The sequence below is a fragment of the Bos indicus x Bos taurus genome, chromosome 2 (assembly GCF_003369695.1).
Source record: "Bos indicus x Bos taurus breed Angus x Brahman F1 hybrid chromosome 2, Bos_hybrid_MaternalHap_v2.0, whole genome shotgun sequence".
Classification (NCBI taxonomy): Eukaryota; Metazoa; Chordata; class Mammalia; order Artiodactyla; family Bovidae; genus Bos; species Bos indicus x Bos taurus.
Genome location: NC_040077.1, coordinates 5,861,443 through 5,874,819, shown reverse-complemented (window position 1 = coordinate 5,874,819; position 13,377 = coordinate 5,861,443). Strand labels below are relative to the sequence as shown.

The following is a 13,377-nucleotide window of genomic DNA, read 5'->3' as shown; positions in this document are numbered from 1 at the left end:
GAGATCAGCCCTGGGATTTCTTTGGAAGGAATGATGCTAAAGCTGAAACTCCAGTACTTTGGCCACCTCATGCGAAGAGTTGACTCATTGGAAAAGACTCTGATGCTGGGAGGGATTGGGGGCAAGAAGAGAAGGTGACGACAGGATGAGATGGCTGGATGGCATCACTGACTCAATGGACGTGAGTTTCAGTGAACTCCGGGAGTTGGTGATGGACAGGGAGGCCTGGCGTGCTGCGATTCATGGGGTCGCAAAGAGTTGGACACGACTGAGCAACTGATCTGATCTGTTACATGATAAGTAGTTGTTCCAACTTTATAAGAAAATGCTAAGCTGTTTCCCAGAGTAGCTGTGCCATTTTGCATTCCCACTAGCAATTATGAAAGTTTCAATTGCTCTGCATACTTACCAGCAGTTGGTATTGCATATTTTTAATTTTACCCATTTTAATAGATGTACAGATGTATCATACCATGGTTTTCATTCTTCAAATGGCCAGTATTGTTGAGCATGTACTGGTAGGCTGCAGTCCATGGGGTCGCAAAGAGTCGGACACGACTGAGCAACTTCACTTTCATTTCATGTACTTACTTGCCATCCATAGATGATGTCTTGCATGAAAATTCTGTTACACATCCTTTAAAAATTGGATTGTTTTCTTACTGTTGACTTTTGGTATTTGACCATTCTAGATTGAATTCATTTGTTGGGCAAATGACGTGCAAATATTTTTTTCTCCATCTGGGGCTCATCTTTTTACTTCCTTAACTGTGTTCTACTCAGAACAAAAGTTTTCAATTTTTCTTTAGTCAAGTTTATCAGTTTTTTTTATGGTTCATGCTTTCGGTGTCATATCTAGAAGCTCTTTGTCAAACCCAAGATCATGAATGTTTTCTGTAATGTCTTGTGAAAGTCTTATATTTTACATTTAGATTTATGACTCCCTTTGAGTTAATTTTCTATATAAAGGGTAAGGTATAGATCTCTGAGGGGGTGGATATGACTGTCCAGTTGTTCTAGTTCCAGTCATTGAAAAAATGAGCCTTTTTGCACTGAATTATTTTTGCACAGTTGTCAAAACTCAATTGACCATACTCCTGTGGGTTTATTTCTGGACTCTTCTGTTCCAAAAATTTGTGTGTCTGGCCTTTCATCAATATAGAACTGTCTTGATTATTGTAGCCTTTTAATCATTCTTAAAAGTGGGTAATGTGAGCTGCTCGGACCTGGGAAGAGCACAAAACTCAGGCCCAACTGAGTCTGCGCCTCTGAGGACTACCCGAGTGCCTGAACCTGAGCGGCTTGGACCTGGGAGGTACATGCAACCCAGGGCCAGCCTCGGATTGTTCCAGGCGGAACAACCTAGAGCCCAAGCAGTGTGGACAGGGAGGCTACACGCGCCGTGAGCGGGGGCAGACCCAGTGTGGCTGAGGCACTGCGAGCGCACGCCAGTGTTATTTGTTTGCAGCATCCCTCCCTCCCTCCCCATAGCGCGACTGAACAAAGAGAAGAAATACAGCTCCACCCATCAGAACACCGACACAAGCTTCCCTAACCAGGAAACCTTGACAAGCCACCTGTACAAACCCACACACAGCGAGGAAAAGCCACAATAAAGAGAACTCCACAAACTGCCAGAATACAGAAAGGACACCCCAAACTCAGCAATTTAAACAAAATGAAGAAACAGAGGAATAGCCAGCAGATAAAGGAACAGGATAAATGCCCACCAAACCAAACAAAAGAGGAAGAGAGAGGGAATCTACCTGATAAAGAATTCCAAATAATGATAGTGAAATTGATCCAAAATCTTGAAATTAAAATGGAATCACAGATAAATAGCTTGGAGACAAGGATTGAGAAGATGCAAGAAAGGTTTAACAAGGACCTAGAAGAAATAAAAAAGAGTCAATATATAATGAATAATGCAATAAATGAAATCAAAAACACTCTGGAGGCAACAAATAGTAGAATAACAGAGGCAGAAGATAGGATTAGTGAATTAGAAGATAGAATGGTAGAAATAAATGAATCAGAGAGAATAAAAGAAAAACGAATTAAAAGAAATGAGGACAATCTCAGAGACCTCCAGGACAATATTAAACGCTACAACATTCGAATCATAGGGGTTCCAGAAGAAGAAAACAAAAAGAAAGACCATGAGAAAATACTTGAGGAGATAATAGTTGAAAACTTCCCTAAACTGGGAAAGGAAATAATCACCCAAGTCCAAGAAACCTAGAGAATCCCAAACAGGATAAACCCAAGGCGAAACACCCCAAGACACATATTAATCAAATTAACAAAGATCAAACACAAAGAACAAATATTAAAAGCAGCAAGGGAAAAACAACAAATAACACACAAGGGAATTCCCATAAGGATAACAGCTGATCTTTCAATAGAAACTCTTCAAGCCAGGAGGGAATGGCAAGACATACTTAAAATGATGAAAGAAAATAACCTACAGCCCAGATTATTGTACCCAGCAAGGATTTCATTCAAGTATGAAGGAGAAATCAAAAGCTTCTCAGACAAGCAAAAGCTGAGAGAATTCTGCACCACCAAACCAGCTCTCCAACAAATACTAAAGGATATTCTCTAGACAGGAAACACAAAAATGGTGTATAAATTCGAACCCCAAACAATAAAGTAAATGGCAATGGAATCATACTTATCAGTAATTACCTTAAACGTAAATGGGTTGAATGCCCCAACCAAAAGACAAAGACTGGCTGAATGGATACAAAAACAAGACCCCTACATATGTTGTCTACAGGAGACCCACCTCAAAACAGGGGACACATAAAGACTGAAAGTGAAGGGCTGGAAAAAGATTTTCCATGCAAATAGGGACCAAAATAAAGCAGGAGTAGCAATACTCATATCAGATAAAATAGACTTTAAAACAAAGGCTGTGAAAAGAGACAAAGAAGGTCACTACATAATGATCAAAGGATCAATCCAAGAAGAAGATATAACAATTATAAATATATATGCACCCAACACGGGAGCACCGCAGTATGTAAGACAAATACTAACAAGTATGAAAGGAGAAATTAACAATAACACAATAATAGTGGGAGACTTTAATACCCCACTCACACCTATGGAAAAAAAAAAAAAGTGGGTAATGTGAGTATTCCAAATTTGATCTTTCTCAAAATTGTTTTGGCTATTCTAGTTTCTTTCTTTGCATTTCCATAGTGAGCTTAGACTTGGTGTGTTTATAACAAATCCTGCTGGGATTTTGAATGGAATTTTAGAATCAGTTTGTCAGTGTCTACAAAATAGCCTCCTGGAATAGTGCTTATATGTAAATTTATATATATATAAATTGGGGGAGAACTGACATCTTAACAATATTATCTTTGAGATCATGAACACTTTATCTATTTAGTTTACAATTTATATTATTTACATATGGCATATACAGTGTAGTTTTTCATATATTTTGTTAAATATACCCCTAGCTGTTCAGTTTTTATATATTGCAAATGGCACTAATTTCATCTTTCAATTACTAAGTATACTGAAGTACAGTTAATTTTTCTATAACTTTGTACCATGAGACTTTGCTAAAATCATTTATTCTATTAATTTTTTCATATATATTCCTTTGGATTTTTTACATACATATACAAGTCATGTCATCTGCAATTAAAGGCAGGTTTTTTTTCTGACAAACTGTATGCTTTGTATTTCTTCCCTCTAGTACAATATTAAGTAAAAATTGCAAAATAAATAGAAATTGTGAGAATAAACACTGTTGCCTTGTTCCCATCATGGCTAAAGTTATTCAGTCTTTTCACTGTTATATATTTGTTTGAGGAAGACTCTCCTATTTCTAGTTTGCTAAGAATTTTTATCGTGAATGGTTGTTTTATCAAATGCTTTTACTGCATCTATTGAGATCATCTGGCTGTTTTCTATATTAACACAATGAATTATGTTCATTGACTTTTGAATGTTACAATCAAAATTTACATCGTGTTCTGGTATAAATCCCACTTGGGTCATGATGTAGCAACCATACTCTATGCTGGATTCAATTTGCCATTAAAAAAGTGTTATGTGAGTCTGTATTCATGAGGGATATTGACTTGCAGAGTGTTCTTTTCTTGAACTGTCTTTACTTGTGGTAGCAGGGGGATCCTGACTTCTTACAGAATGCATATGGAATCCTCTCTCTCTATTTTCTGGAGTTTGGGCAAGATTGGTATTATTTCTTTCTGAAACATTTGAAAGAATTTAGAACTTCAGAGTTGCCATTTGAGCCCAGAGATTTCTTCCCGGGAAGGTTTAAGTTATAAATATGATTTCTTTCATTTATATAGGGATGTCAGACTTTCTGTTTTCTCTTGTGCCAGTTTTGGTGGTTTGGTGTGTTCAGAGTTGCTCATAATATTCCCTTCTTCGTCTTTTAATGAGTAAGGAGTATACAGTAATGTCCTTTCCCCATCGCTTCTTGGTTATGTGTGTCCTCTCACTTTCTTGATCAGACTAGATACAGACTTAGCTATTTTATGAGATGTTCTTTTAAGCACTACTATTGGTTCCATTTCCTTTCCTTTTTTTCTGCTCTCATCTATACTATTTCCTTCCTTCTGTTTACTTTGGGTTTAATTTACTTTTCCTTTTCTAGCTTTTTAAGGTGAAAACTTAGATCACTGACTTAATGCTTTCTTTTCTGTTAAAAGGATTCAAGTCTATCAGTTTCCCTTTAAACTTTCAAAAGTGCATTTAAAAATTTTTGATATGTTGTGGCTATTACTTGGTTGAAAATATGTTAATTTCCTTATGATTTCTTCTTTGTCCCATGGGTTTTTGTTTAGTTTTCAAGTATCTGGGACTTTCCTGGATATTTTATTATTTATTAATTCTGTGATGGTTGGAAAATATACTCTAAGATTCCAAGCTTTTGAAATCTGTAGAGACTATCATGTAGTCTCTCTCGGTGATTGTTCTATATTCATCTTATAAGAGTGTATCCTACCGTTGTTGGGTATAATTTTCTATAAATGTCAGTTAAGTCCAGCAGAATTATAGTGTTGTTAAAAAACTGAATTCCTTATTTTTTTCCTTTGGGTATTCTTATCAGTTACTGAGAGAATACTGTTTCTGCCTTTAATTATCAGTTTTTCTTAATGTGTTTTGAAGCTTTGTTATTAGTTACCTATACACTTATGATTATAATGTCTTCTCCTCATTGACACATAAAATGTCCCTCTTAATTTCTGTAATACTACTGGTTCTTTGAGGTCTGATTTGTCTGATATTCATATAGCCACAGCAGCTTTTTTATACTTCTTGTTTGCATTGTATATCCTTTCTCACCTTCTCGTTGCAACCAGTATATTTGTATGTAAGGTGTATCTCTTATAATTAGCATATAGTTGGAGTTTTTAAATAGACTTCCTTTTTTAGAGCAGTTTTAGGTTCACAGCAAAGTTGAGCAGGAAATAGTTACCTTCTTCCCATTCCCCTCACCCGCTCCAACACACACAGCCTCACCCACTGTCAACACTCCAATCTGAGAGTTACAGTGAATCTACATTGACGTATGACCTCTCCAAGTCTTTACCGGACGTTAGGTTTCATTCTTGGTGCTGTACATTATGTGGGCTTGACAACTGGCACATTATCCATCATTATAGTAGCACACAGAGAACTACCCTAAAAATTCTCTGTGCTCCACCTAGTCAATCTTCCCTCCTCTCTCCGTGCTGTCAACCCCTGGGCTTTTTACTGTCTCCATAATTTTCACTTTTTCAGACTGTCATACAGTTGGAAAGATTGTCTTCTTTAGAGCTTAGTAATACACATTTAAGGTTTTTCAGCTACTTTTCATGACTTAATAACATAACTTCTTTTTAACACTGAATAATACTCCATTGTCTGGATATACCACTGTTCACCCATTCACCTACTGAAGGACATCTTGGTTGCTTCCAGTTTCTGCAATTTTAAATAAAACCGCTATAAACATCCATGTATGAGGTTTTGTGTCAACATAATTTTTCAACTCATTTGGGTAAATTCCAAAGAGTGTAATTGATGGATCATATGGAAAGAATATATTTAATTTTGTAAGAAACTGCCAAACTGTTTTCCGCAGAGGCTGTGCAACTTTGCTTTCTGTTTCTCCACATCTTCAATAGTGTTTTGTGCTGTCAGTGTTCTGGATTTTTGCCATTCATATAGATTGTACTGATATCACAATGTTTTAAAATGCAACTCCCTAATGATATATGATGTTAAATACTCCTTCACATGCTTATTTCCCTTTTGTCTTCTCTGGGAAGGTATGTTTGTTCAGATCTAGTGTCCATTTTTAAGTCAACCTGTTTTCTTATTAAGTTTTAAAGAGTTCTTGTATATTTTGGATAAACAATCCTTTATCAGATATGTTTTTGCAAATACTTTCCCCCAGTCTGTGGCTTGTCTCCTCATTTTCTGGGCAGTGTGTTGCACAGAAATCTTTACTTTTAACAAAGTCCAACTTATCACTCCTTTCTTTCATGAATTATGCCTCTGATATTGTATCTGAAAGGTCATTGCCAAACCCAAGGTCATTTAGATTTCTCTACATTTAACTCCTGGATTTTATCTTTTAAGTTTTACAGTTTGCTTTATATTTAGACCGTGGCTCACTTTGAGTTAACTTTTGTGAAAGGTGTTAGGTCTAAACTTTTTTTTTTTTTTTTTACAATGAATGTCCAGTTGTTTCAGTACATATTGAAAAGACTGTCTTTGCTCTATTACCTTTGCTCCTTTGTCAAAGATTAGTTGATTACATGTGGATCTTATTTACCTAGTCTGCCTTTTAATTCAAATTTTTAGTTCATTAAGTAATTTCTGATATCTATGGTCAGCAACTTTGCTGTTTGTTTTCTATTTGTCCCATTATTTTTTTCCTCCTATATTCATCCTTTCCTGCCTTCTTCTAGGTTAAATATATCTAATGTCTCATTGTTTTTAAGCCATATTTACGTTATCTTTTTAGTGGTTTCTCTGTTCAGTTTTTTAAAATCTTCCCTCCCCTCCCCACCTTTTCAGATTGGCTGTATCTCTGGATTTATATTCAAGCTTACTAATCTTTCTTCTCCGATGCCCAATAGCCCATATAATGAGTTTTTCATTTGCTCTTGAATTTACTTCTTGTGTGTTTTGTTACAATTCCTATTTCTCTGCTGAGATACTCTATTTGCTCACTCAATGATCATTTTTCCTTTATGTCCTTGTGTGTGTATGTTAGTTGCTCAGTTGTGTCTGACTATTTGTGATCCCATGGCTTGGCTCCTCTGCCCATGGAATTCTCCAGGAAATGATACTGCAGTGAGTTGCCATTCCCTTCTCCAGGGTATCTTCCCACCCCAGGGATTGAACCTGGGTCTTCTGCATTGCAGGCAGGTTCTTTACCATCTGAGCCTTGAAATTATTTACATTGCTGTTTAAAGTTCTATTAAGTTCTGTTAATTACCAAGTGCTTGGTCATCTGTGGATCTGTTTCTAGTAAATTTTATTTCTTGAATAGGCACATTTTCCTGCTTCTTTGCATTATTAGTAATATTTTATTATGTGGTAGACATTGTGGATAATTTGTAGGAATTTGGATTATGCCATCTTCCTTTCAACAGTATTGAATTTTATCCTTTGTTCAAATGGAACTGTTTGTGCAAACTTAGTCCAGTACAGCCCATTGGACTGGCTGCCTGTTTTAAAAAAATTAAGTTTTATTGGAACTTACTCCTTGCCCGTCTGTTTACAAATTATCTATGGCTGCCTCTGCACTACAATAGTAGGCCTGAGTAGGGTAACATGGGCCATGTGGCTCACAAAACTAAATTATACACAGTAAGTCCCCTATATGTGAACATTCAAGTTGCGAACTTTCAAAGATACAAACGTGTCTTGTCACTTAAGTTAGTTCCCATATCTGGCCTACATGTGTAATCCTCTGCAAGTGATTCTGCTTTTGCATATTTTACTGCACAGTACAGTATCTTTATTTCAAGTTTAGGATGTCCAGAAGCAAGCATAAAAGCAGCAGTGATGCAGCTGGTACAGTTAAGAAGCACCAGCTATTGTTACTGTAGTATTGTACTTTTCAAGTAAAAATGTTTTATTAAAAAATATATATATATATATTTTATTGAAGTATAGTTGACTCATAATGTTTCAGGTTCACAGCAAAGTGATTCAGTTATACAAATACACATATATTATTTTGAAATTATTTTCTATCATAAGTTATTATAAGATATGGATATAGTTCCCTATGCTCTACTGTAAATCTTTGTTGCTTGTTGTATATCTATTTTTAATTAGAAATCAAAATTATATTCATATTAAATAAAACAGAATCAAAATGTCATAATTAGGCAAAAATTCATAAGTTTTCTAATATATATTTTACACATTTGTGTATATATATACATATATATATACACACGTGTATATATATATACGTATATATACACACACACACATATATATATATACACACACACACAAAAGCTTTCCTACTACACTTGTTAAAGGCTTGAGAAAGAACATCAAATAAAAAGAGAAGGAGAAATTGGAGAACATAAACAAAATGAAATGGGAATACTGAATATGAAATAGGAAAAGTAAAACAAACTAGATAAAAATAAAAGATCATATAGTCCAGTTGTTTTTAAACATGACTGCTCTTTAGAAACATAATATCTGGAGCTCTGGAGAAAAGCAATACCTGAGCATTTGTATTTTTCAAAAAATTTCAAGATAATTATGATATGCATCTGGATTTTAAAAACTGACTACAGGTTTTTCTATTAGATCCCAGCTTTGGTAATATAAAGCTCTATTATTTTTCTGTTGACCAATCATGATACAGTGGTATTAAGTGAGTAATAGTTACATAATCACAATAGTAAAAGATGTTTATCAGTTTTCACAATCAATAGCCAGACAAAAAATAGAAGATAATTATAACTAAGTCATAGTGGGAACATGATTAAGTTAACAATATAAAATAATTACATACAATTGGGGGGGGTCAAGCAGAGTGATGTGGTAAGTTGAACTGCATACATGCACATGTTTTCATCGACTAGTCAAAGTCTTTTGCTTGGTGCATTTAATCCATTTATTTTAAGGTAATTACCGATATGTATGATCCTATTCAGAGAAGGCAATGGAACCCCACTCCAGTACTCTTACCTGGAAAATCCCATGGACGGCAGAACCTGGTAGGCTGCAGTCCATGGGGTCGCTAAGAGTCAGACACGACTGAGTGACTTCCCTTTCACTTTTCACTTTCATGCACTGGAGAAGGAAATGGCAACCCACTCCAGTGTTCTTGCCTGGAGAATCCCAGGGACAGTCTGTGGGGTCGCACAGGGTCGGACACAACTGAAGCGACTTAGCAGCAGTAGCAGCATTATCCTATTACCATTTTCTTAATTGTTTGGGTTTATTTTCGTAGGTCTCTTCCTTCTCTTGGGTTTTTTGCCTAGATAAGTTCCTTTAGCTTTGATTGTAAAGCTGGTTTGGTGGTGCTGAATTCTCTTAACTTTTGCTTGTCTGGAAAGCTTTTGATTTCTCCATCAAATCTGAAGGAGTCTTGCTGGGTAGAGTATTCTTGGTTCTAGGTTCTTCCCTTTCATCACTTTAAATATGCCATGCCATTCCCTTCTGGCTTGTATCATTTCTGTTGAGAATCAGCTGATAGCTTGATGGGAGTTCCCTTGTTGCTTTTAATATTTTATCCCTGTCTTTAGTCTTTGTCAGTTTGATTACTGTGTGTCTCAGTATGTTCTTCCTTGGGTTTATCCTTCCTGGGACTCTCTGTGCTACCTGGACTTGGCTGACTATTTCCTTTCCCATGTTAGGGAAGTCTTCAGCCATTATCTATTCAAATATTTTCTCAGGTCCTCTCTTTTCCTTTTGGGACCCTTATAATGTGAATGTTGATGTGTTTAATGTTGTCCCAGAGGTCTCTTAGGCTGTATTCATTTCTTTTCATTCTTTTTTCTATGTTCTGTCCTGTGGCAGTGATTCTCACCATTCTGTCCTCCCAGTCATTTATCTTTTCTTCTGCCTCAGTTATTCTGCTGTTGATTCCTTCTAGTGTATTATTCATCTGTTTATGTGTTCTTTAGTTCTTCTAGGTCTTTGGTAAACATTTCTTGCATCTTCTCAATCTTTGCCTCCGTTCTTTTCCTGAGATCCTGGATCATCTTTACTATCATTATTCTGAATTCTTTTTCTGTAAGATTGCCTATCTCCACTTCATTTAGTTGTTTTCCTGGGATTTTATCTTGTCCATTCATCTAGGACATAACTTTCTGCTTTTTCATCGTGATTAACTTTCTGTAATATGGTTTTTGTTTCAGCAGCTGTGAGACTGTGCTTCTTGCTTCTTCTCTCTGTCCTCTGATGGATGAGGCTAAGAGGTTTGTGTAAGCTTCTTGATTGGAAGGACTGGCATGGGAAAACTAGGTCTTGCTCTGGTGGCCAGGGCCTTGCTCAGTAAAGCTTTTATCTAATTGTCTGCTGATGGGTGGGGTTGCACTCCCTCCCTGGTAGTTGTTTGGCCTGAGGGGTCTACAGGCTCTATGGTAGGGTTAATGGTGAATTCCAAGAGGGTTTACACCCAGGGGGACCTTCCAGTGCCCCGTCCCTGTGGTGAGCCCCTGCCAACCCATGCTCCACAGGAGGCCCTCCAACACTGGCAGGTGGTGTTCAGTCTCCTGTGGGGTCACTGCTCCTCTCCTGTGGGTCTTGGTGCATGCAAAATTTTGTTTGTGCCCTCCAAGACTAGAGTGTCTGTTCCCCTCAGTCCTCTGGAAGGCCTATAATCAAATCCCGCTGGCCCTGAAGGCCAGATTCCCTGAGGAATCCCAGTCCCTTTGTTGGATGCCCAGGCTGGGAAGCTTGACTTGGGGTTCAGAACCTTCACAATAGTGCAAGAACTTGTTTGGTATTATTGTTCTCCAGTCTGTAGGTCACCCACCTAGCAGGTATGAGATTTAATTTTATTGTGATTGCATCCCTCCTACCAACTTGCTGCAGCTTCTTAGTCTTTGGACGTGGGGTTTCTTTTTGTGGTAGGTTTCAGCGTCCTCCTATCAATGGTTGTTCAACAGCTATTTGCAATTTTGGTGCTCTCACAAGAGGAGATGAGTACATGTCCTTCTACTCTGCCATTTTCAAAAATGTTTTATTTTTATACACTATTTGTGTGAAAAGTATTATAAACGTTTATTACATACAGTACTACATAGCTGATTGTGTTAATTGGGTACCTAGGCTAACTTTGTTGGGCTTAGGAACAAACTGGACTTACAAATGTGCTCTCAGAATGGAATCTGTTGGTATGCAGGGGACTTACTATATTATCTAGCCCTTTAGTGAAAAGTTTCATTAAACTCTGCTCTAGGGTTCACTCCTAAAGTGTCACATAAAGTAGTAGCTAAATGCCTCAAGTGTTCAGTGAGGTTTCTTCACTTTGGCTGGTGTGGAACTTCAGGAATTCCCTAGCACTATTGAAATTATAGCATCACTGTTCAATTCTAAGTCCCAGAGCAGGTATTCATTTGCTAAGTCTTGCAAATGTTTTCTGTATATACACACCCCAGCCCTCAACCAAACCAGATTTAGGTCTGCTTTTCTGATGCACATCAAAGCTAAGCAACTGACACCAGGTTGTGGTGAAGGACAGCAGTTTTATTGCAAGATGCCTAGTGTGGGGCCAAGCAAGGAGAATAAACAGATCATGGTCAAAATCCCTGAACTCCTTGATGGCTTTAGTCAAGGGGTTTTTGTTTTTAAGAAGCTTTATTACCCATGTTCAGATTAATTAAGGATGCTGTAGTGACAAACATACAGAAACACTGTTTAAAACATAGTCATTAAATAGAAAAGTATCAAATTTATTTTTTATCATTGGACATTTTGTCTTTAAGTTTTTATTTTACATTGGGGTAAAGTTAATTAACAATATGTTATTTTCAGGTTATAGTGAAGTGACAAAGTGATTCAGTTATACATATACAGGTATATATTTTTTAAGTTTTTTTTTTTTTTTTAAGGCAGGGTGAGGGAGACGGTCTCGGGATGTGTGATCACCTCATGGACATCCTTCTAATTGGTTAGTGGTGAGGTAACTAGGTGGCACTTTGGAGTTAATATCATCAACCTTCTGGTTCCACCCAGTCTGGGGTCTGCATGCTGGTGGTCAGCAGACAGTTAACGTCCTTCACCTGGTGGTTTTAGTATCTGCAAAGCAAGAATATGGCTCAAGGTATTATCTATAGCACTTGAAGAGGAACTAAAGATCCTTGACTTTTTTTCACGGCCATTATTATTTTGTCTTGCTTGACTGTTTTCCTTTGTTTCTGCATTTGTTCTTTGGAACTCAGAGAAGGGCTTAGAAAAGGCAGAGGACCCACAGGTCTCTCCCAAGGAAGGCCCTGCAGGGTCCTGCTTGGTTTTAGTGAGACCTCATGCAAATTTCTTCCTCCCTCCAAACTCCTTTTTCTCTTGAATTCTCTTGTAATTTCATCTGCTTCAGTAATTCAGTCTCTGCCTCTGTAACACAGCAGAATTGCCACTCTGCTTGGACTCAACCTTCTAGTGTTAAATGCTGGAAGATGCCCCAGGCAGAATCTCAAGATGATCCCTTTTTTTCTTGGTGAACCTGGCTGAAGGTTTATCAATTTTATATTTTCAGGAAGCCAGCTTTTTTTTTGATTGATTTTTTCTTTTTTTTTGGTCTCTTTCATTTATCTCTGCTCTGGTTTTTATGATTTCTACTAACTGGGTTTTGTTTGTTCTTTCTCTAGTTGCTCTAGGTGTAAGGTTAGGTTTGTTTCCTGATGTAAAATTGTATGGCTATAAACTTCCTCTTAGAACTGCTTTTCCTGCATCCCATAGGCTTTGGGTCATTGTGGCTTTTGTTTTCATTTGTCTCTAGGTATTTTCTCTGATTTCTTCAGTGATCTATTGATTTTTTAGTAGCATACTGTTTAGCCTCCACGTGTTTGTGTTTTTTACAAGTTTTTTCTTGTAGTTGATTTCTAATCTCATAGTGTTGTGGTCAGAAAAGCTGCTTAATATGATTTCCATTTTCCTAAACAAGTTTGCTTTGTGGCCCAGCATGTGATCAATCCTGGAGAATGCTCCATGTGCACTTAAAAAGAGTGTGTATTCTGCTTTTGAATAGAATGCTCTTTAAATATCAATTATCTCCATCTAGTCTGATATGTCACTTAAGGCCTGTGTTTCCCTATTGATTTTCTGTCTGGTCTGTTGATGAAAGTGGGCCATTAAAACCTCCCACTATTATTGTTACTGGCAATTTCTACTTTTATAGCTGTTAGGAGCACC

General features: G+C 37.0%; 1 protein-coding gene across 3 annotated transcripts in view; it reads right to left on the bottom strand.

The window, feature by feature from the left end:
* Positions 1–13,377, bottom strand: part of HIBCH (3-hydroxyisobutyryl-CoA hydrolase) — a 152,555-nt gene that overhangs the window by 16,536 nt on the left and 122,642 nt on the right. For 2 of the 3 annotated variants that reach the window (XM_027555422.1, XM_027555442.1), the window contains one exon: positions 12,032–12,267. The exons of the other annotated variant lie outside the window; for it this stretch is intronic. In XM_027555422.1, the coding sequence (XP_027411223.1) occupies positions 12,261–12,267 (7 nt within the window). In that variant the 3' untranslated portion in view covers positions 12,032–12,260. Of the gene's footprint in view, positions 1–12,031; positions 12,268–13,377 lie in introns of those variants that run through there. 3 annotated transcript variants of the gene reach the window in all.